At 37.3% G+C, this 24,497-nt stretch overlaps 1 protein-coding gene across 14 annotated transcripts in view; it reads left to right on the top strand.

The window, feature by feature from the left end:
- PARD3 (par-3 family cell polarity regulator) overlaps window positions 1-24,497 on the top strand; it is a 609,571-nt gene that overhangs the window by 81,332 nt on the left and 503,742 nt on the right. For all 14 annotated transcript variants that reach the window (XM_087948426.1, XM_026672225.2, XM_087948428.1 and 11 more), the window contains exon 2: window positions 14,942-15,043. In XM_087948426.1, coding sequence (XP_087804552.1) covers window positions 14,942-15,043 — 102 coding nt within the window. The remainder of the gene's footprint in view (window positions 1-14,941; window positions 15,044-24,497) is intronic.

The following is a 24,497-nucleotide window of genomic DNA, read 5'->3' on the forward strand; positions in this document are numbered from 1 at the left end:
GAAGCATTAAGATCTTTGGCAGCTACTGTATATCAGACCAAAATTTACTTTTCCAGACACGATTCTCAGAACTTTTGTTAACTGAATGATCTGATCTGAGAAGGATGGGACTATAGGAATTTCAGCAATTAAAAATTTCTCATACAAAATTAATTTATCTCCTGAAATATCTCTGGGTGAGGACTAATTTCATTTCTTGGTGCTCTCTGAACATGGTTGTTTTTCTGCAGACGTTTCAAATCCCGTTCCTTACTAGCACTGATGATGTTATCTAGTTGGGTATTGAAATGTCCTCAAGAAAGAAACCAAGCTCAGAGAGCACCAAGGACCCATTATTTCAATCTGAGCTACAATTATACCCCTTTAGTGATAGTTCATTTCTTTTTTATGAGTTTCTAGTGAAGTGGCACAGGTCTGTGTAGACTTGTTTAGCATGTGGCCTCCTTGCTTGATTGGCCTGAGGAGGCCAGTACAGTACAAGTAACACCAGTGCAGTACAAGGTAAGACCAGTTCTTACTCTATACTTAGTGAAAGTTCAAAGTTACCACAGATCTCCCCAGATATATAGTATTTATGAACCATTTTTAAAGTTCCAATGGCCATATATATCTCCCTCTAAAAGTCATGTGATCACATTCGGTGGGCTTTGCAACCAACTTGCACTTGTGGTCATTTATGTAGTGTTCCATGGTCACATGATCATGATTGTTAGGCTGTTGGTTTTTTTGCCACTTTCTGATCTTTATTTCCATTTCCAGCAAAAAAAAGACCATTGAAGAAAACAGGTTTGCTAACAGCTGCAGTATTCACTTAACAGCTGTTGTAAAAAAGGTCATACAATTGGGCATAGTTATGTCATGATCTTCTTAACGACTACCGCAATGTATGATCACAGTTCTGCTCTCAATTACGGTTGTAAAACAAGGAAGACTACAGGGCTGTAAGGTAGATTGAGAAATTGAAAAAAAAAATCCAGAAAAAAATAGTGACTATCCATATCCATACAGTTATTACGGAAACAGCCATTAGGAGTTGGACTTGACTTGAAGGTGATTTTATTACAAGATTCATGGGGCATATTATGTAATTCAATTTTACATAATTGGGCATATTTTTAACAGTCTTTCCTACTAATATCTTTATTCAAAGTACAGAAAACAATCAAATACAGACATTCATTAATTTCAAGACACTTCCATGTATTAATTACATTTGCCACGTTACTTTTAATTATTGAAATCAGAAATATGAATCTGGAAACTCAGCCTGAATTTACAGTTTTTAGACTTGACAGGCTCAGTTTGGATTTTGAGTGCAGGCAGAAAGTATCTACATAAATGGCTGGCACAGGGAAGATTTGCCTGTTTATAAAATGGCTTCATTGATGGATGTGTCCAGTCACAATGCATCTGTTTACCATGCTGACGAAGTTGCTTCTCACCGTCTTATCTAAGTATCTAGCACAGTGTTTTTCAAACTTATCTTTAAGATGACTGAACTCCTACTCCTACTCCTACTCTACTAATGAGCCATGGTGGCGCAGTGGTTAGAGTGCAGTACTGCAGGCTGCTTGCCTGCCTGCAATTTTCAAGTTCAAATCTCATCAGGCTCAAGGTTGACTCAGCCTTCCATCCTTCTGAGGTTGTAAAATGAGGACCCAAATTTTGCTGCTATTGCATAGCTATTGCTAGGGTTATTGCTTCTTCCAGAATTCCCCAGTCAGCAAGTTGGTTAGGGTGTACTAGGAGTTGAAGTCCACACATCTTAAAGTTGACAAAATTTGAAAAATAGCAATTGAGGATATTTCCTTGTATTTAGTTTTGCAGCTCAGTGAGTTCTCAAGCAATTTCTGGTCACGTCTTTTCATGTATTATCAATGAATGTTTTTGTGGTCCAACGGGAACCCAATCAACATTGCTTGTGAGCACATCACGTTGAAGCATATCGACGTCAATATTTTTTTTAATGTCTGAAAGAGTCTTATTTAGGACAGGGCTATCTTGCAATATCATAGATGATAATCTGCCTCTTAGACTTCATAAGCGCCCCATGGGCTCTTCTGATAAAAAAGATACTTTTTTCTCAATTATCTCCCAATTTTTAGAAGAGAATAATTATATATTATTGGTTGCTTGATAGAAAGCTGGTAAAATGTTGCTGTAGATCAGCAACACAGTAATTTATTGTTTTCAAAAGGCTAGAAGAACTATTTTTAAAGCATATTTTCCTATTTATTTGTAAATTAAGCTAGTCAGGCTAGTTTGAAGTGTTTCTATCTTTGTCCCATCTCGCTAACATATTCTTTTGTGCCTTGTCAAACAGGAACAATGGTGAAATATTTGCCTATTAATTTTGCAAAGTGTCATGCAGGGAACTCTAAAGATGTAAAATAAAAACTAACTTCTAAAAGGAGAACATCTTAAATTTGAATGAGAAGCTGAATGTCCTAATGTGTTATAAAAGAATAGGGAGCAATGCAGTTTTTAGAAACATAAGTGCCTTTGTTAGCTTTCTTCTTATCTTTACGTTTATGTTGATCAGAATCAAATAATTTAGGAGCCTTTAATTCAGCTGATCATGGCTGCTTTTAAAATAAATTAAACAGAGCTGGATCTAGTTTATACATGTGTGAGAGTTTCTGAGAAATAATCAATTTACTGGAAATTTGAAAAATCATGCTGGAAGACAGGGTGAGACACATTTCCTGTTGCTGGCATACAGACTACATGGACAAGAGTTAGGTTCAGTTTAAGAAACTCCACCTTTACCTACACTAATGTTTCCACATCTTTTCATACAAACATTTGTGTATTTTTAAACATAGATCAGTCACTCTATCTGCCTCGTGTTGGGTGAAGCTTTAAAATGATTGTTTTCTTGATATGGTATTTGATTCATGGAAATAGTGCAGTAGTATCACTAACCTGTCTTTTGATAACAAAAATGGTTTAGTTGAGATAGAAATTTAATTTGGACCCTGATTTTCAATCCTTAAAAATAGTCATTTCAGGATTATTGTATAGTCTAAATAGAACATTCTTTGTATGCAAATAACTGTTTAAGAAGTCTTGTTGCTGTCGGTATATAATTATGCTGTGAAAAGTTTGGAGTCTGTAATTCTGCTGATTCTAAGAAAACTCTGTGAGCATGGATTTGTTTCTTAGAAAAATAACAGTTCAGGACTGAGGACTGAGTTTAACTGGAACCTTGATAACATTGAAATAAATATCCAATGATGGATATCATTACTTGCCCTTGATTAAAGCTAAAGGTTAATCAACTGAAACCTGGAAATGAAAGACAGTGGAAGAATACACTTTGATTTGGACAGTATACCATATTTTCCTTAACAATGGCTAGCTTTAGTCTGGCTGAGATCTTTGAACTCTGACATTTATTACTATTTGATTCAGGGAAAAATAGTCTGAATGGTTTTTATTACTTGAACCATTGTAGCCACATATATTTTAGTCTGTTAGAAATATTGCTTATGCTACAAAACTAACATTACACAGAAGAAGAATAAAAATTGTAGCAGATCTTTCCAACAAATCTTTAGGAGGAAGAAATATCTTTAGGAGGAAAGACGAAAACCAGCCAAATAAGTCTACACTGACTTGGGGGGAGGAGGGGTTGAAGGAAACAAGAGAGGCTGGAATTTTAAATAGGTTCCTTGGCTGCATCCTTTTGTTTCAGATTCCCATTTCTGAAGAATGAAGATGGAGTCCATATTGAAGCTGCTTTCATCCAAACATAAATACTTTGGAGCCCTTGGACTGTAGTAGCCTTGCTAGTACCTATTTATTATAGCAACCATGCCTTTTCTTTTTCAGTCTTACATGTGAGGCTGGAAAAAAATGTGGCTGCTTTAGTAAGCTGGCTCACTAAAGGGATTCTGATATAGTGTTTCCACCCCACCCCCCCGCACCTTTCTATGGATATGTGTGTGTGTGAGAGAGAGGTAGATGGAGAACATGATTTGTGCAGAACATGCAATTGTAGAGGATTAATTAGACAGCCCTGGCGGCGCAGTGGTTAGAATGCAATATTGCCAGGAGTTCGATCCTGACGGGGCTCAAGGTATTTCCATCCTTCCAAGCAGAGGTGTATTTAGCCAGTTCTGACAAGTTCTTGAGAACCAGTGGTGGAAATTTTGAGTAGTTCGGAGAATTGGCAAATACCACCTCTGACTGGCCCCGCCCCCATCTATTCTCTGTCTCCCAAGTCTCAGCTGATTGGCTGGGTCTTCTTTTGTTGCCCTGCACAGGAGAAAGGAGCAGGAAAGCAGGTTAGTGGGATGGGAAGGGAATGGGATTTTCAGTAACCTTCCCCAGCCACAGTAGTAAATTTTTTTGAATCCCACCACTGCTTCCAAGATCAGTAAAATGACAACTCAGATTGTTGGGAGCAATATGCTGACACTTAGGGCTGGTAAAATATTACAAAGTGGTATATAAGTCTAAATGATTGTATAGGGCTAGTTTTTTGCTCCGTTCTTCCATTACTGGAAATATAGCTTCTGGATATATATTTTATACATACATACATACATACATACATACATACACACACACACACACACACATACATACATACATACATACATATTCAAGTAAATTTTCTGTCGAGGGAGGGAGGGAGGGAGGGAAGGAAGAAAGGTCAATGGGGAAGCTGGCAGGAAGTCAGAAGTCATTCCCATTCTCACTGCTTTTTGTCCACCTGGGATTGTTCTGTTTCTCTGTTTAAATAAGAAGATATTTCTCAAACAAGGGCACAGGTTGGCTAGTATGCACTAAATGTATCTCTGTTATATTTCCAGCCTTTTTCTTGTACAACTGTAGTGGATTACAGCAGGGATCCCCAACCTTTTCGACGCCGCGGCCCGGTTCCGGCGTCAGCTGGGCGCCGCCATCTTTTTTTGACGAAAAATCACTTCCGGTGACGTCACCGAAGTGATTTTTCGAAAAAAAAGCGGCGCTAGCGCTCTGGTGAGCTTTTTCAGGTAGAAATGGCTTTCTACCCGGAAAAGCTCACCGAGCGCTGGCGCCGCCATCTTTTGACGAAAAATTGCTTTTTTACCAAAAAGATGGCGGCGCCCAGCAACCAGCGGCCCGGTAAGGCTTGTTCCGCGGCACGGTACCGGTCCGCGGACCGGCGGTTGGGGACCCCTGGATTACAGCATATGCCTCAATAATCTTTTGACTATTGATATTCTTGTTTTTAAAATCTGATTATAAATATATATTAAGCATGCTTTTAATACACTTGGCTAAAGTGAGTGGGTTGTCTACTGTTGTTTGCACAAGAAGTCAGTTAAATTAAAGCTTGTAGAACAACCTGTTCATCCTGGCCTTTCAGCAGCTCCTTACCATATATATTTACAAATAAGCCAAGAATTTTAGATGCCAAAATGAATCCCAAAAAATGGTTTTGGCTTATCTGAAGATGGGCTTATTTGTGAGTATGTATAGCAATGCTTAAAGCACTTTTCTATTCTTTATACATATTTGCTGATAACTCCATTTATATAGCTAAGCTGACATTTTAACCAAAGCACCATGAGAAATGGCTAATCTGTCAATTATCCATGGATAAGCCAATTATGAAAATTAAAACATAAACATTTTAAGAGCTGTCTTATTCACAAGTTGAATATTTTTCACAGTATTTGAGTTAAAAAACCCAAGGTAACCATGGATGGACTTATATGTGAGTGTATGTGGTATGGTTCACACAATATATCAGGTAAAAATACGGAGTTGAGAAATTTGGGACTTTTACCTGGGAGAATTGTAAGTGAGGCCCTAGGTGTCCACTTGCAGTATACAATGGATATTAAAAGTCTACAGATACCTGTTAAAATGTCAAGGTTTTTTTTTTTGTAAGAAAAAGCTTCCATCTTGCCACCCTACCCCACAGCTCAGACATATAAGAATACAGAAAATTGTTGTCACATGTAGCACACAACCAGTACCTACTAGCTCCTTTAATGTTGCTGTAGGTCTCTTGGCAGCCTCTCAGACCAATTTTCTTGTTTTTTGACCTATTTTGGAAGGACACCCAGTTCCTGGAAATGTGTCTGTTATGCCATATTTTCTCCTCCTGTTGATAACTCTCTTCATTGGGTTCCATGGTATATCCAATATCTTGGAAATTGTTTTGTGCCCTTCTGTCTGATACCTTCTAACAATCAGATCCTTTTAATGCTTTGGAAACTCTTGGCAGACTATGCCTATTGCTATACGAAACAACTCAGAAAAATCCTGGAACAGCTTCTGAACATTATATGGGCTTGATCAGAGTCATTTTAATTGATGGCAGGCATGTACTACTATGTACCATCAGTTTGAATATGATTGGTTAATTCTGAACACAGCCACATTCTTACTGACAAGCTAATGTGCACGTTTAAGAAACCATGTTATTGTATTTTTTTATTAGATAGCAGAAAATCAGAGTTGGAAGGGACCTTGTAGGTCATCTAGTCCACCCCCCCCCCCCCGCCCAAGCGGGAGACCCTACACCTTTTCTGACAAATGGCAGTCCAATTTTTTCTTGAAAGTGTCAAGTGATGATGTTCCTGCAACTTCCCAGGGCAAGCTGTTCCATTGGTTGATTGTTTTATTTTCCCCTCCAAAAATTTCAGTTTGTTTTTCAATTGAATTGTACACTTGTATATTATATATTAAAGCTGGGAAAAAAATCTGAAGCGATTTATTTGATTATTTTTTTTACATCTAAAATCTGGCATTTTGAATAAGTACCTATAGCCTTTTTTATATGTATACAGGAAGTCCTTGACTCTCAACGATCCATTTAGAGACCATTTAATGTTACAGTGACACTGAAAGGTGTCGCTTATGGCCAGTCCTCACACTTATGATCATTGCAGCATCTTTATGGGCACAGTGATCAAATTTAGGTGATTGGCAACTGATGTGTATAATGGTTGCAGCATCCAGGTGGCCAACATTTGTGACTTTCTCAATCCAACAAGAAAATTGAATGAGGGGAGGAGAAGCCAGATTCACCATAACCATGGCAAAAAAAACTAACATTGGGTGCAATTCCCTTTACAACTGCCTTGCTCAGCAATGGAAATTCTGGATTCAATTGTAGTTGAGTATTATTTACGTGCTTCAAAACTGATTTAGAAGAAGTACTTGAATGTTTTTTACAAGCACTTCTCAACCTCTTGGTTGTGAGTTAAAATAGCCGCATTCTTTTTTCAAGTTTCTACGGAAGGCTGCTTTAAGGGGTTAACTTTTTAAAGCATGCCAGATCTGGAGCACTTCTCCCAGATAATTTTCAGAATCCACACACAACTAATATGAGCAGAGTTGGATTTTTGTGGGCCCCTCTGTTTACTCACTCATTATTTTGCCCTCTCAGATTCTGCTTTCCAGTGTTGTTTTTTTTAATCCCCTAGGTTAATTTGTTAAGGTTCTTATAAATTTAAACTTTTATACAAGCTAAGAACTATGGGGGAGCAGAGCAAGGGAGGTCCAACTCGTAAGATTGAAGAATGATAACTTTGTTTTGTAATCTGTTTTCTTTATGAGCATAAAAGCTTTCTTTTTCGTTTTCTTTTGAGCTCTGCTGCCAACAGCGAAGTGATTGGGAGGGGGAAAATGTGTACCTATGCCACCTAGCTCACATAGCACATTAAATATCTCACGTACACACACACGCACACACACACACAAAATTGAGATTGTGAAGAGAAGGGGTGTATCAAAAAGCTAGTTTCAATATGTGTTATATATGACTTAGGGAAAAAATTGTTTTGGATATATGTTTGGATGTTGGATATATGTTTTAGTAACTGAATGATTCCTAACATAAAATGCTCAGGTGAAAGAATATGGGAAAATATCTTGGAATTTGAAAACAGTTCCGTTGAGTGGTGAGCTGGCTAAATATCAGGAGACTGTAAATTCTAGTCCTACTTTAGACATGAAAGCTGGCTGGGTGACTTTGGGCCAGTTCCTCCCTCTCAGCTCACAATGTCAGGCTCATGTGACAAGCCAGTAGGTCAATTCCTGTTGCAATCAATAGATGAACAAGAGATGAACTTTTTATTGATCCACCAAAAAGTGGACTCTGCACTTGGGGGGAAATGTGGGAAGAAAAAGAAAATGTTACGACATTAATTAAAAAGAAAAAGAAATTCTGCAGCAACGGAGTTGGGAAAATCCTGTGATTATATAGCGAAGAACTAAAACCTACATATATTATACTGATTAAAATATAATAAACCTACACTCCTCCAAAAGCATTTTAGAGGCTTATCATTGGAAGTCTTTAATAAATCATTTAATATTTCTGTATTTCCTTTATTGTTTTATGAGGATTATATTACAGTAATATTAAGACTTGAGAAAGATCGTGTAAGATGTGCAAAGTATAGATCAATATATTTGCTTAATGTGGACAGTAAAATATTGCCTGAAATATTAGCCATGAGGTTACAAAGGATTATATTATCTATAATTCATCCATATCAATCTAGATTGATAAATAAAACAAGTATATGACAATATTTATGTGATGATTGATAGCATGGATATTACAGCAAATAAATTGGAATTGGCTGATAATCTAGTTACATGCTGGAAAGGCTTTTGATAGGATTCAAATTAAATGTAGAATGTATTCTAGTAAGGTTGGGCTTTTCGCTTCCACTCTCTTTTGTTCATTGTACAGTATTACAATTTAGTATCTCCACCTAGTGGCTACATTTATTAAAAACTGATTTGTTTTTCAACCTATGAAGGGCACCCAAGTATATCTTATTTTCCCCTCATCTTCAGTTTGGTTCTCCCACCCTTAGTTTGTACATTAGATTGTCTTAAGATATTGTGCAGTGGCACTCAGCATTGAATATAAAGTGTTCCTATATACACTATTAAAGTTATGGCTAATGTCATAATCAAAATAATTGAAACTCATAACAGCAATACAGTTTATTGTACCATTAGCTAAAACAAGTCTTATTTATTGTTTTTGGAACCTACTCTAGATTCTTATATAGGATTAGGATTGTCAATTTTCTTAGATCCTTTAAAATACTTGGGTTTGTGATTTTTTCAAAATGTGTCACCATATATGTCTGAATGTATACCTGTAAAAATACCTGTAATTTCATTAAATATAACAAAGTTAAAATCTTTTGGGACAAGTTTAATGTTACAATTAAACTTAATTCTATAAGATTTTAGACCTTTATATTATCATCTATATCAGGGGTGGGATTCTACCAGTTCGCACCTATTCTCTAGAACCGATTGTTAACATTCTAAGCAGTTCGGAGAACCGGTTGTTAGAAGAAATTACTGGCCTAATCCTGTAAGGAAGGCAGGAAGGAAACGTTCTGGTGTTGCTTACAGAAACTGCCTCTCCGTTAACCCTGGTAGGACTAGACTTCCTGTCTCAGGAACTTCTCTGGAGTTTTTTTCCCCTCCTTTGTTGGTACTTTGCTTGTGTGGAGTGACCATTCAAAGTTACAATGGCACTGAAAAAAGTGACTTATGACCATTTTTCACACTTATGATTGTTGCAGCATTCCCACAGTCATGAGAGGCCAGGTGAGGAGATGCATGCCTCGATGTGAGTGATATTGAGTTGGCCATATCCAGCCAATAACATGACCACCAAACCACATCCACCCAGTCACATGACCACCAAGCCACACCTACAAACTAAGCCACTCCCACAGAACCGGTTGTTAAAAAATTGAATCCCACTCCTGATCTATATCCGTGATGGCAAACCTATGTCACGTGTGCTGGAAGTGGCACACAGAGCCATTTCCCCTGGCATGTGAGAGCTTGCCCGGAAGAGCCCCACTGCGCATGCATGCACACCGCTGCCGCCCAACTGCTGATTGTTGGGTATCTGGTGTGCATGCATCTGGTGTGCATGCATGAATCTGGGGGCGGATTTGCAGGAGACACGTGCACATGTGCAGAGATGTGTGGTACGTGGAGGGATCGGGCACGCATGCGCAGATGAGCAGTGCGCGGCAAGGGAATCACGCGCATGCACAGATGAGCAGCACGCAGCAAGGGGATTGAGCATGCATGCGCAGAGCCATGCAGCGGGGGAATCTTGCGCATGCACAGATGAGTGGCATGTGGCAAGGGGATTGCACACATATGCACAGAGGTTTGCGGTGTGCGGCGGGGGAATCGTGCGCACATGTGCAGATGAGTGGAGCGCAGCAAGGGGATTGCATGCAACGTGCTGCAGGGGATCGTTCACACATGTGCAGGGGGTGGGGGCAGCACAAATTGTCTTCTGGGTGTTGGCACGCGAGTGAACGAGCGCATGCACAATTAGCAGCACGGGAGCTGAAAAAAGCTTGCCACCACTGATCTATATGTTTTGGAATAAGATACATTTTGGAACGAGACTTTATGACTTTGGTCTACTTGGAATATAAGCATGTAATACCTCTGAAATTGTGCCAGGTTTATTTAAAGTGGCTCTTCATTTTCAGCTTTGAAAAGTGCCAGGAATATAGTCTCAAGTGCTACAAATTAGAAAATAGCAGAGTAGATTTTTAGTTTGAATATTGGGCCAAACAAATCAACATGTTTGGAACTGTTGATTTCTAATGGTTATAAAAATATTTTACAGATTGTACATTATGCTGAATATGACTCTCATTGTAATATTTGTTTAGTGATATATACAGCTGAAACTTACACTATGAGCCAGATAGTCTAGCAACCTCTGAGGTAGTTATAATTTTGCACAAGAATCAACAGTTCAATTACATGGTAAAATAGAAAATGAAAGATTTTACTATATACCTAAATTATGGAGTGAAGACCAAGAATATCCAATTCTGGAGAATCAGTGGGTCATGTCTGTAAAGATTTTAGGATTTAAAAATATAGTTGATTCATTGAAATATTATTGACTTATGGACCACTTAAACAAATGCTTAAAAAGGCATGGACTTCAGATTTTATAATGTTGGCATTGGAAGAAATTTGAATATTCTTGAGCTCATATGATTTGATCCTGTCCAGCTGTAGCCTTGCTTTCCTTTGAAATTGCTGCATATGTCAATAGAATTTTGGTAAAAAACTTTACATTCAGAGATTTTAGTACATTATTCTTAAAATACATGAATAGTTATGGTTTACCCAATTGGCCTGAAGGAAGGAAATGTATAACCTTGATTGGGGAGCGAATAGTTCCATAATATGAGCATGTTACCTATTTCTTTTTAAAAATGATAAAATGACCCAATATGTCTCTGCATAGTCTACATTTAATGATAAATACAAGATTTTATATTGTTATTTGTAGTCAGCATATGGATTTCGTTTGTTAGTTATTTTTCCTTTCTGTTTTTTTGCTGCTATTTGCAGCCTTACTAGACAGCCACAACTAAATCTGTTATCTAAAAAGTGAACTCATATCATCATCATCATTTTATTATATTCATGCTTAAATTTTGTGTTTAAAACAGCATTTTACAAGAATAATAAAAGGTAACAATTGTTAATAATTCTTTATAAGCTGTGTAAATCAATAATATTTTTTTTTAGGTTGATGTACTGCTACATAGTACGTCATACATGTCATAGTAATTTATCATTGGTATAATGCTGTTTCTAAACAGGTAAACAAATATGATAAACTGTATTACCAGGAAATTGTGGCTTTATAGTAGTTGTTTCTTTTTGAATTGCTCTGTGAACATTCCTGAATTCATATCATTAAGTCTCCTACAACCTTAGTTAACCTGACAACTTCAAAAGGTTCACCTGTATTTAAAAAAAACCCAACAGCTATTATATTCAACCAAATCTTTGTCAAACATGCTCTGCTATTGGCTCCAAGCATAACTGGTTTGTGATTAATTGTTGAAGAATGTGTTAGTTGCTTATTTGCTCCAATCTAGCAATGCCCTTGGCTTCATACCATCTGTTCTATCTATGTCAAAGTTTACAAATGGATTCGTTTGGTTTGAGGAAGAAAACAATTTCAGAAATATTGAACTATTGAATCAAGTTCAAGAAGGGTAAAACATTTTTCTCTCCCTTGTTTTGATTCTTTTGCCTTGAGAAAACTATTACATTTATTTTTCCATGCCCATAATTAATTTTGAACTGGCATTCCTAACTAAGCTCATCCTTTTGATGCTGCCTGGTTACTAAAATCTTGCTGGTGCTTGGTTTCAGTCATCCATACTGGCTTCCTGTCAGTCTCTATCACTGTCAAAGTTCTGATGCCTGACTGCAGCCCAGGGAGTTTGATGTCAAGTTCAGCCCAATTTTCTTTTCTTTTTTTTAAAAGAATTTTTATTTTTAGACAAACATACACAAACAAAACATAAAACATAAAACCATCTTCCAATTATCTACATACAGTGTGTCGGTTGGTTACAAATCTTTTGTGCATCCTCTCCATAGTCCTCACTTACAGTTTGTATAAATGCTCATATTATCTATCTAATATATATGTATACATTATTATCATTGTTAATCATTTATTTGACTAAACTATTATTCCATCATTTTATACGAGATATTCAAAATTTTAAATTAATTTATATTTATTTAAATTAATTAAATTAATTTATATTATAACAATTCATTACATCATCCTAACTCCATCCAATAGTAGTACATTTTTATATTATTTTCTGTATAATTCTATTATCCTAGTATTATAAAATTCTCTAACATATTTCATTACCGTATCTTTTTGTCTAACAATTGATAAAATAAATCCCATATCTTATAAAATTGTTTATCTTCTTGTTCTCTAATTTTGAATGTCAATTTACTCATTTCAGCACATTCCATTATTTTTTTAATAACTTCCTCCTGCGTTGGTATTTTCTAATTTTTCCAATTTTTAGTAAATACAATTCTAGCCACTGTTAATACATTTACAATTAAGCATTTCAATTCCCTACTGTATATTTCCAGTAAGAGCCAAATTTTCTTTCATAGCAGGTTATGCACATGGCATGACAAGCTACTGTTTAGTTACATGGGTACCCTACTCACCTGACTTACAAACAAGTCATTTTCATGCACAGGGTTCCATTACATGCATGCACAAATGCCTCTACCTCTAAGGTTTATTTTTTTTACATATTTATTAAACTTATTTACGCCATCCTTCTCACTGTTGAAACAACTCTGGGTGGCTTACAAAGTGATAAAAAGATAATATAAAAATGAATATGGCTAAGAGACATTGAATAAAGATTAGAATAGGAGGCTTCTTTCTACGCTGTCACTCCCATTGGGGCCCACTCCAGCTGATAGAGCCAGGTTTTAAGGTTCTTGCAGATGGTCAAAAGGGTGGAGAGGGATCCTCCCCTCCAAAGGGTGTGGGCCACAGCAGATGGATCCTGCCAGTTAACATTCTTTGATAGATAGATCCATAGTAGGTCTCTTTTGTTGTAGTGATTGGGATGTGACTGCTTCTCAGATACTAGATGGCCGTATCTGAGCTTTTAAAAATGTTAGTAGATCTTAATATGTCTTATTCAAGGGAAAAAATGAAGCCTATTTGCTTTTCTAGACTCCACTGCTTTATAGAAAACTTTTGGGTAAATCATCATGGAATTAATGCTTCATTTACACATATTTTTATACGAGGTTCTCTAAGTATTCCTTTTAAGGGAGGAGGTCTTTGCATATATTGAATCAACTTTGAGGCAAGGTTAAATATTCTGATTTTAAAAAAAAACATAGACTTAGGTGAAAATAGATATCTAAATGAAGAAACTGGATTTTCCTAACCTCTATTAGTAGAAAAACTTGAAACTTGTCCTGCTACATTGGAATGATAAAAATATAACTTCTCACTAGTTTACAGAATTTACATTATTTGCAACATTAACACACTGCTTGTTGGTATAGGGATTATAATAAAATATGGTAAAGATTCACTGAAATGTTATGTGGAATATCTTGGAAAATTGATTATGTATTGCAATTTTCTGTTCCTTTTTTATTTTTTTAAAAATATTCCTTATAACCTTAATGTATTTCTTTAAAAAAAAAATTCTTTCTTTTAAATGTTAGATATAATTTTCTGTTGTTAGATGGTATTTCCCTCTTCTGGTTCTTCAGATCTTTGCAATGAAATACGGCAATCCTAATTCGTGCTTGGCTCCTGAAAGAGATGCTATTTAGGAATATGGGAGTAAACATTTTCCGCTGGTTACACATGTTCATGTTAAAAAAAGTCACCGTAGTAGGATCAAATACTTTCACAGGTCTCCCAATTCTATCCCTGATTTTTTTCAATGAAAGGAATTTTAATATTTGGATACTTTGAGAATCTGCTACCACTAAATGACACAATAGCAATAGCACTTAGACTTATATATCACTTCATAGTTCTTTACAGCATTCTCTAAGTGGTTTACAAATGTCAGCATATTGCCTCCAACAATCTGGGTCTTCATTTTACTGACTTTGGAAGGATAGAAGGCTGAGTCAATATTTTGAGCTGGTCAAGATCAAACTGCTGGCAGTGAGTTAGCCTACAGTACTGCATTTTAACTAGCTTGCCACCACACTCCTCAGTGATCAATACCATTGAGGCACAGTGTTTAGAAGGCTACTTCTGCTGGCTGCCTGCAATTTGGGAGTTTGAATCTCGCCAGGCTCAAGGTTGACTCAACCTTTTTTTCCTTCCGAGGTCGGTAAAATGGGGACCCAGATTGTTGAGGGCAATATGCTGACTCTGTAAATCACTTAGAGAGGGCTGTAAAGTACTGTGAGTCACTATATAAGTAAATGCTATTACTATCAATGCAATTGATTTATAGAAGGCAACTTTACTTGGAAGGCATGAAAATTCATTGTGGAGAGTACCATCAAATAAGCAATAGTTATTGACTCATAAGCCATAGATGTTTAGTGATATCTAATAGTTTTCTTTTTTTGTGTGCAGGATCCAAACTACTGGATACAGGTGCATCGTCTAGAACATAGTGATGGTGGAATCCTAGACAGTGATGACATTCTCCGTGATGTGGCTGATGACAAAGACAGAGTGAGTATTAATACGGCAAAGAAGACTATTTCTTGTATGTGAGCACTGATAAATTATTGATGCTAATATTCTACGGAGAACTGGAAGACTTTACCTGAAAAGAAGGTAACATTGAATTTTAAAACAGTCCGAGTAGAAACCGTGTTTAATAGTTTACTGTATTTTCAGCAAATCTATCATGCTTCTCTCATTTTACAAATTACTTGAGTTATATCCTTTTTCCAGATTAATAAAGAATTGGGGGGGAAAGAACATTGTAGCATTTAAAACAAATAACTTGGAATTGACAAAGAGATCAGTTGCTAAGTAATATTTTTTTATAATGATGTTTGTTCTAATTAAAGTTATAAATCTAAAGGAATAAAATGAATTAACAATGTGATACAAACATTTAGAAGTTTTACTCAAAGCCAAATTCTCAAGAGAGAACTATAAAAATGTCCTTAGGAAATGCATACTTTGTTAAACTTGAAGGATGCCTCTGAAACTTACTTTATTTCACTGCATTGTATGATAAATATTTCTACAGCTACATTAAATATTTAACTTCAAATATACATTATCTTGATAGAATGGAAAATCTTGACATAACATTTTCATTGTATTTCACATGTATTTTGACATAATGGATTTAATTTGAAGACTAGCTTGAAGCATTCTGACTATAACAAAGTAACCATTGTCATGTAGAAGATTATTCAAGAAATTAGATTATTAAATTACACAAATTACACAAATTTCCTATGGCATTAGATGTTTTAAGATAATATTAGGCAATGCTATTATTATTTTATTATTTGTTAAATTTATTTGCTCCTATCTCTCTGTGGGCTACTCTGGACAGCTTATAACAACAAAAAGGAATAAATGAAGAGTGTGAACAGAAGTAAAACAATAGAACAATAGAATAAACAATGAAAAAGAACAAGATCAATATGATAACAAAAAGATGGCTGGGTGGAGACCAGAGAACAAGAGGTGTATGTGGAATCTGCCCTCAATCCAGCAACCACTTCCAACATGGAATTCCCCCATCTGGTCCCCAGGCCAACCAGTAAAGCCAGATCTTCAGGCTCTTGAGGAAGGATAGAAAGGTGGGGGCAGTTATTAGCCTTGATAGCAGGATGTTCCAAAGGGTGGGTGCTGCAGCAGAGAAGGATATTCTTCAGGATCCTGATAGTCAGAATTCTTTGCCTGATGGGATCCATATTAGGCCCTCTTTGCTAGCATGAGTAGGACAAGCTTGTTCTAGTGGGACAAGATGGTTTATCAGGTAACCTGGACCTATGCTATTAAGGGCAGAGGTAGTATTCATCAGGTTCTGACTAGTTCTGGAGAACCGGTAGCAGAAATTTTGGGTAGTTCGGAGAACCAGGAAATACCACCTCTGACTGGAGATTTTATAATATCCTTCCTCTGCCACGCCCACCATGCCACGCCCACAGACCCGATAGTAAAAAAAAATTGAATTCCACCACTGATTAAGGGCTTTAAAGGTCATAGCCAATACCTTCAACTGAATTTGGAAACTGACCAGTAACCAATGAAACAAAGGTATAATATGGGCCATCCTAGGGGGCCCCAAAGATTGCTCTTGCTGCTCTGCTTTACACCAGTTGAATCTTCCAAATGTGTAGTCCCATTGAGCATATTACAATAGTCCAGAAGAGAGATGACCCGATCTTGAGTAACTGAGTGCAGGGAGGTCATGATCTAGGAAAGGTTGCAGCTGGTGTACAAACCAGAGTTGGGCAAAAGCTGTCCTAGTTATGCTAGCCTCCTGCAATTGCATCCAGAACTAAGGATGATCCTGAGGTTGCAGGCACCCAAAGCCTGAGCCTTGCCAGAGTTTAGTAAAAAAATGGCTGTCCTTTACTTAAATCCCTCCGGCCTCCAGGCATTGTGAAAGGGCAGATACAGCCTTGCATGGGTCACCATGTGCAGGGTATGTAGCCTTCTCTTAAGATTTATTTTCATAATAATAGCCTAAAGAACTTCATTGACTCAATATTTTTCAGAAAAATAGAATTTCATGCCAGTTGGGAATTCTGGTAGTTGACATTCTGGAATCTGGAAACATCAGATTAGGGAATAATAATAAAAAGCTTCTCTGGAATCTTTTTACCTTTCACCACAATATGTTTCTACCCAATAAATAGTATTCCTGGGTTGAAATAGTATTCCAAGGAATGATGGAAATTCCGTCCTTTAAGGAAGACTGAGAATATGTTTGGTTATGAAAAACCATCATGTTCCCATCATCCCTTACTTTCCCCTGATGTAGCGGTTGAGAAAAGAAGTGTTGGGAGTAGATTTGGATGCTAGGACTCTTGGGATCAACCTTTTAACGTAGTGAGATGGATTTAGCTTTGTTGACTCCAAGTAGTATCCACTTTAGGGGTAAATTAAAGTTCTTGTAGGTGGAAATCTTTTGATAAGAGTATCAGGAAAGGAAGTTAACTGCATTAATTTGCTCCTGTCACTCCTCATCCCCAATTGCTTCTGAAAATATGAAACTTTAGAAACCCCAGATTTCAGAAGAATGTTTGACTAGTGAAACTATGTATGAGTATTTAATATCAATGACTTATTGATCGTAATTCTTGGCTGCCTTAGCTTAAAATAGCAGCATTTGCATTAGTAGCCCAGAAGCCTGTCAGATAATTGAGGCTTACCAGTTTCTTCCTCCTTCTGTTAAGCTTTGTTTCCTTTCTTCTGAAGGCAAAACTCTGTGACAAAATCAGATGTGCAAGGCGCAGAGTTAATATTTGTATTGATTGCCACCAGATAGCAATGAACTAGAAATTCAGGCTGGTTTCTTGTTTCCTCAGAAGGCCTCTGACTGTCACATTTGCCAACTGCATACCTTTCTACGCCCACTGGCTTCTAATATTTTGATCATTCCCTTGTCATGAATGCTTTTAATTGTGCTTTATTAAACTTTTAAGAATCTTCAGTTAGTTTGGACTTGTATACTCTGTCTTGGCTTTCTCTCAAGCAAGGTATTTAATAGCATGCATTTAAAAAAAAACAAATTGGCTAAAGCAGTGAATCCCCAATTTTTCTGGCTCTGTGGACTGCCAGTGGCAGGGGTGGGTGGGAAAGGGATGGTATTGTGTGTGGACCCACTGCTTCTTAAAGACTATAGCATTCCTAATAATATTAATATTAATAATAAGTTCTTAAATTATTGTTGATTAAAGTTTTCATTAAAAAAGCAGAATATGCTTTTATTTTCTTGTTTACAAGTTGGGTGTCAAACTCGATTTCATTGAGGGCCACATCAGGGTCAGAGGTGGTATTCAGCAGGTCCTGACCAGTTCTGGAGAACCGGTAGCAGAAATTTTGAGTAGTTCAGAGAACTGGCAAATACCACCTCTGACTGGCCCCGCCCCCATTATTCTCTGCCTCCCGAGTCCCAGCTGATTGGCTGGGTCTTCTTTTGTTGCCCTGCACAGGAGAACGGAGCTGGAAAGCAGGTTAGTGGGATGGGGAGGGAATGGGAGTTTGCAGTAACCTTCCCCCAGGAGTGGGGTGGGAATGGAGATTTTACAATATCCTTCCCTGCCATGCCCACCAAGCCACGCCCACCAAACCACGCCACGCCCACCAAACCACGCCACGCCCACCAAACCATGCCACAGAACCAGTAATAATTTTTTTTGAATCCAACCGCTGATCAGGGTTGCGTTTGACTTCAGGGGGCTGGGCATGGCCAGGGTTGGCATGGCCAGCATGACATCACTAGTGTCAGGGATGGTGGCCTGAGAGCTCCATCAGGGAAAGGAGGCTCCCGAGCTCCGTTTTCAGCTGGGATGGCCTCCTGCAACGCTTTGCCATCAAAAAAAGGGCTGCATGTGGGTTGAATGTGGCCCTTGCGAGCTATGTATTTGCTGGCAGAGCCAGGCCTTCACTATTTTTCATGGGCCAGATCTAAGCAACCCCTAGGCCAGATCCGGCCCCCGGATGACTAGCAAGAAATGACTAGCAAGCCGGAAATGACTAGCAAGTATGTGTGAGGGGATTATTTACCATTAATAAATGATGCTTTGTTGTACACATCCCTACAAGTTACATTATGTTGGTGGCATTGAAATAAACCAACCAATATTTAAAAAGGAACTGCTGCTAGAGATTCTCAGCAATTGTGCTTAGAAGGTGCTCTTTTGATCTGGTGCCTTATTGTTGCCAACCCCTATACCAAACAGTGGCAGAATCATATGTCCCGAGATCTTAGACCATGATAAGTTGATGAATTGCAAAGGATGGAGAGCTTCTATTTAGACATTTAAAGAACTGAAGGTCATGTTTATTCCAGACTAAAGGTGATATTTAATTTTGGTAGCCAAGGGTCACAGCAGGCAGGCCGACGCCACAGTGATATCACCCAAATAAGGGTGAGACAGATTCCTGGGGAGCTTCAAGCTTGTTCTTTTAGTCAGGAGGGATTGTTTGTGTTCCTGTTTTTGAAGTTTTCCACCCCAGTTTAATTTCTCTTCTGCTGTTTCTGCGATCCAACTGAAAGGCCTGAAAGGGTTTCTAAGTAAGTTAAATACAGGTAGTCCTTGACTCACAATAGTTCATTTAATGACTTTTCAAAGTTACAAAGGCACTGAAAAAAGTGACTTATGGCCATTTTTCACATTTATGACCATGCATCCCCATGGTCACATCAGTGGTGGGATTCAATTTTTTTTTTACTATTGGTTCTGTGGTATGCTTGGTGGGTGTGGCAGGGGGAGGTTACTGCAAAATCCCCATTCTCTCCCTATTTTCCAGCTTTCCATTCTCTAACCTGCTTTCCAGCTCTGTTCTCCTGTGTAGGGCAACCAAAGAAGATCCAGCCAATCAGCTGGGACTCAGGAGGCAGAGAATAGATGGGGGCGGGGCCAGTCAGAGGTATTTACCAGTTCTCTGAACTACTCAAAATTTCCACTACTGGTTCTCCGGAACTGGTCAGAACCTGCTGAATACCACCTCTGGGTCACATGATTTATATTTGGATGCTTGACAACTGACTCACATTTTGATGGTTGCAATGTTGTGTGAGATTGTCCCAGAATTCCCATTTATTGAAAAACAATTCAGCAAATCCTTTTTTCCCTATTATTGTGCTGCTAATTTGTTTAAAATGCTATATTAAAATCTATGTCCTTACATTATAGTTGCATCTTCATATTTAATATTTTTCCTAGTTTTTACCAGTTTATTTAACAAATTATAATGATGTCTAATCAAATTATAGGTAGTCCTTGATTTACAAATGTTTGGCACTGAAAAAAGAGGCTTGTGACCATTTTTCACACTTTTGAACTGTTGCAGTTTTCTCATAGACACATGATCAGAATTGGAATGCTTGGCAATTGACTCATCTTTATGATGGTTACATTGTCCTGTGGTCATGTGATCAACTTTCTGAGAAGCAAAGTCAATAGAGAAACCATATTCACTTAACCATATTACTAATTTAACAACTGCATTGATCCAATTAACAAGAAAAGTTGTAAAATGGGGCAAAACTCACTTAACAAATTTCTTACTTAGCAACATAAATTTTAGGCTCAATTGTGGTCGTAAGTTGAGGACTACTCTTAGGAAGAATTTAGGAATCTTTCAGTGTTTAGGAATCCTGAATGGCCTTCCATATTGCATATCTAGATGAAAACCTGAACACAGCCTTAAGACTTTTTAAACTGAATGAAAATAAATAATATTTTTTTCTGTCTCATATCTTGTAGACCTGGAGTGGACTGGCTGACTTGATTTGTAACGATATATAAAATAAATTGTTTGGTAGTGCCTTGTTGGCACCAGTTTATCTATACTTGTTTCACAAAAGTTAGTAGGATGACAGGTCTATCAATATTACCCTTCTCTTCTCTAAAATCTGTCACAGCTTAGATGGGATATATGGGGAACTGAAGTCCATGCATCTTGAAGTTGCTAAGGTTGAAAAACCCTATAGGAATGGTTATAACTGCTTTTAACATCCTATGTTCGGTAGCTGAGAAGCTTATGTTTTTCACTGGCCTAATCATTTCTTAATATTCAGCCAGCAGTTTTGCCTCCTGCATAATATGTCATCCCTTTTTTAAAAAATACTCTCCTTCACGGTAGTATAATGCAGAGTGGTAAGACTGTTTAAATCAGATATCTTTGCAAGTGGGTCAGTGTCATTGCTCCTTATTTACCTTCTTCAGGTCAGCTTAGCTCACTTATGGATGAGTAAATTATGGGCATGCCATTTTACCAGCCTGACCTTGGAAAAGAGGAGCCAGCTGAATTTCTGTTTCAAGGAAGTGGCAGTGAAAACAAAAGGCTCATTTTTATAGTGACTGCTGAATAGTTCCTCATGAAAAATTCATAGAGTAAAACTGTGTTAAGTGATCAAATTGCCACCTGAAATTTCCAGTGAGATTACAAATTGCTTTATGTGCAAAATCCATTTTAAAACTCTGGCAAGAGATCCTTACCCTTTGATTAACATCTGCCTGTCTGCTCCGCAGCTGCAGAAAATATAGGGTTTAAGTAGCCCACATTTAGATGGCTGGAAGGACAATTGATTGAAGATAGTTTGTGGAGTTGGTCCAAGATGATCTGGAGCATTTTATGCTTCTGTGGTTTGATTTATTAAAAAAAGAAAGATTCCTTATCTTTCAGCTGAATTGCTGAACTCAGTCGGTTAGTGATTGAGGTGAAGAAGGATACTTGACTTTCTCAGTTTTCCTATGAATCCACATTTTGATGCCACATATGGTAGGCATTCATTTCACAAAATTTTCATTTTAAGCATTTCATTGAAGTTGCTTGTGAAAGGTATCTGGGCTGTACCTCAGTAGGGGAACAACTGTATTCATGTCCAGATGACACATTGTCATGGCCAATTTTTCATCAGCTTTTCTCTTTCTTTCATAAAACTGATGAAATGTTGTACTTGTTCAAATGCAAACAGCTTTATTGTTTCATGAAATTCTTTGAGTCAAAAGAGCAAGCTGGAACATGTCACTTAGATGATAAGTCCTGCTGGAAATCCACCAGAAGTTTTTATTTTGAACCCCTAAATTCACTTCTTTATTTGAAAGATACTCAAGCAATCATTGAAATGATGATAAAAAATGAAATCATAGTAAACAGTTAAAATCAGCCTACATTCATAAATGCTTCAGATACTTAAGAGTTAAGACTTGGAAACCACACATTAATGGCTTCTCTTGATCATTAAATTGTCTTTTCACTTGTAAAGTCATAAATAATTTGGGGTAGAGTTCTTTTAATTTTCATGTTTATTCTACAAAGAGAAGCTATATCATGGGATTGTCTCATCGGAATCATAGTAGTTTAAAAGTCCAGCTGGCTTTCATGCTGAAGATGAGACAACCTCACAGACAAAATAGATTAGAGTCTTGTCTGTTGCTTTAGCTTTAAAACTTCTGGACTTCAACTCCCAGAATTCCTCTTCCAGTCATGTTAGCTCAGGAATTCTGGGAGTTGAAGTCCACAACTCTTAAACTTGCCAAGTTTGAAGATCCTTGCTCCAGACCCAACTAGCTGTCGATTTTATATCTTTCCTGTTGTTAGTCCTACTTCATGTGTGCAATCCATTGCTTCCTTTCTGATTCTATTTTAAAAAAAAATTCTTCTGAAGTAGGACTAACAAAATGACATAAGACAGATTAGTTTTGATTTTCTTATTTTTCAAGTTTCCTTGCCTGAAACTCTTTAATTTAATTGCTCAGATATATGTGAACCTTTTCATCTTCAATTCTAATTGCATTTTCCATTTAAGGTTTCTTTTTTCAGTAAGTTCATATCTGGATGTTTTAAGACTCAATTCTTCAGTGGTTACATAGTCTTTATCAACTGGCTCCAATGTTACAGTTGGAACCATTTTAACAGTTTCAGTGCTTGGCCAAATTTTTCTTGTTAACTTGATTCAGTTTTGGCAAACACAGATTTTCAGCTTCTTTTATTCAGTCCTTGCTTTTCACAACGATTTCGTCATGAAGCAATTCTTTAGCAACTCAAGTTTCTTCTCCTTATTGTTCTATATAACATAGTGTCTTCACTTTCTACTCTTTTATTGCCCAGTCTGCAAATTGATACTATAATTGATAGGTCTGAATAAATCTGAATTTTGAGTTGCTTGTTTTTTCCAGTTACTTCCAATTCAGCATTGGTAAAGAATTTTGTGTTTTAAAATTACACACTTACGTACTCCATAAGTACATTTGCTCCATTTTTGCTCTAAATGTCTGGAACTCACTACCTGATTTTGTTGTCACCTGCTCAAACCCCCACTCCTTTATCCTCAAACTAACCTCTGTTGACCTCACCCCATTCCTAAGAGATCTGTAAGGGGCGTGCATAATCACACAATTGTGCCTACCGTCCCTGTCCTATTGTCCCCAATTATTAGTTCCTATTTCTTGTATTTAAACTTATGTTTATTCTTGTTTCTGTTATATTGCAAGCTTTTGACAAATAAATAAATAATAAATAAACAAACAAACAAACAAACACACACACACACACACACACACACACACACACACACACACACACAAATAAATCCGGGCACCTTTTTTTCCAAAGCTGGTACATTCACTTTTGAAATTCAGATTTCAGTGATGTTTATTGGTAGAAACATTCCTTAATTGAGTAGAGTTTTTTTTCCATTTCACAAAATATTCGCTTTTGATTGCCTTCTAGTCACTTATAAACTGCATGCCTTGGGTGTCTAGTAGAAGGAAATGAGCCCTGTACAGTAGCATGAAATGACAGGGAGTGTGCAGGCTTGCAGGAGGTGAGTTGGACCACCAAAGTGTGTGTTTGGTGCGAGTGCACATGCAAAGTGTGTATGCACACACAAAGCACGCCCACCAAGTCACATCCACTGAACCAGTGGTAAAAATCTTTGAATCCTACCACTGCATTACTGGATTACGCAGGGCCTGCCAACACAGCAAAGTCAACTCCTTTGGGGAGGGCATTACTAGTTATGTACAAGCAGCCAGATGTTTAGACTGGATTTGGTACATTCTAGGGATGTGGGCTAGGCAGATGTTGATATTTTATAGTGTTAAAAACATTGTCACAGGATGCCAGCTTTTCCAAATCTGCTTTTTTTTTTTGCATTAGACTGATAGAGATTTTAGCAATGCCAAAGATGTTCAAGTACTACTCCAGATGTTGTTGGATTGCACCCAGGTGCCTATTATTATTGGTACTATTTTTGCTTATTTTTGCCACAGTCATTCCACTTCAATTTGCAGATCTGTGGGGTTTTTTAAAATCATTTTTTCCATTTCCTTCTCTTCTACTCTGCTGTCTCCAGCTAATACAATGTCCACTATTCACTCTCTCTGTCTTTCTTATTGTCAGTTGTTAAGTCTGACATATTACTTGATAGATGTTGTCTGTTTGAATTCTACAGTCCCAGAGCACTTTGGCTTCT

The sequence above is a fragment of the Notechis scutatus genome, chromosome Z (assembly GCF_049901735.1).
Source record: "Notechis scutatus isolate UNSWTSFEM ecotype Mainland chromosome Z, rNotScu1.2, whole genome shotgun sequence".
NCBI lineage: Eukaryota > Metazoa > Chordata > Lepidosauria > Squamata > Elapidae > Notechis > Notechis scutatus.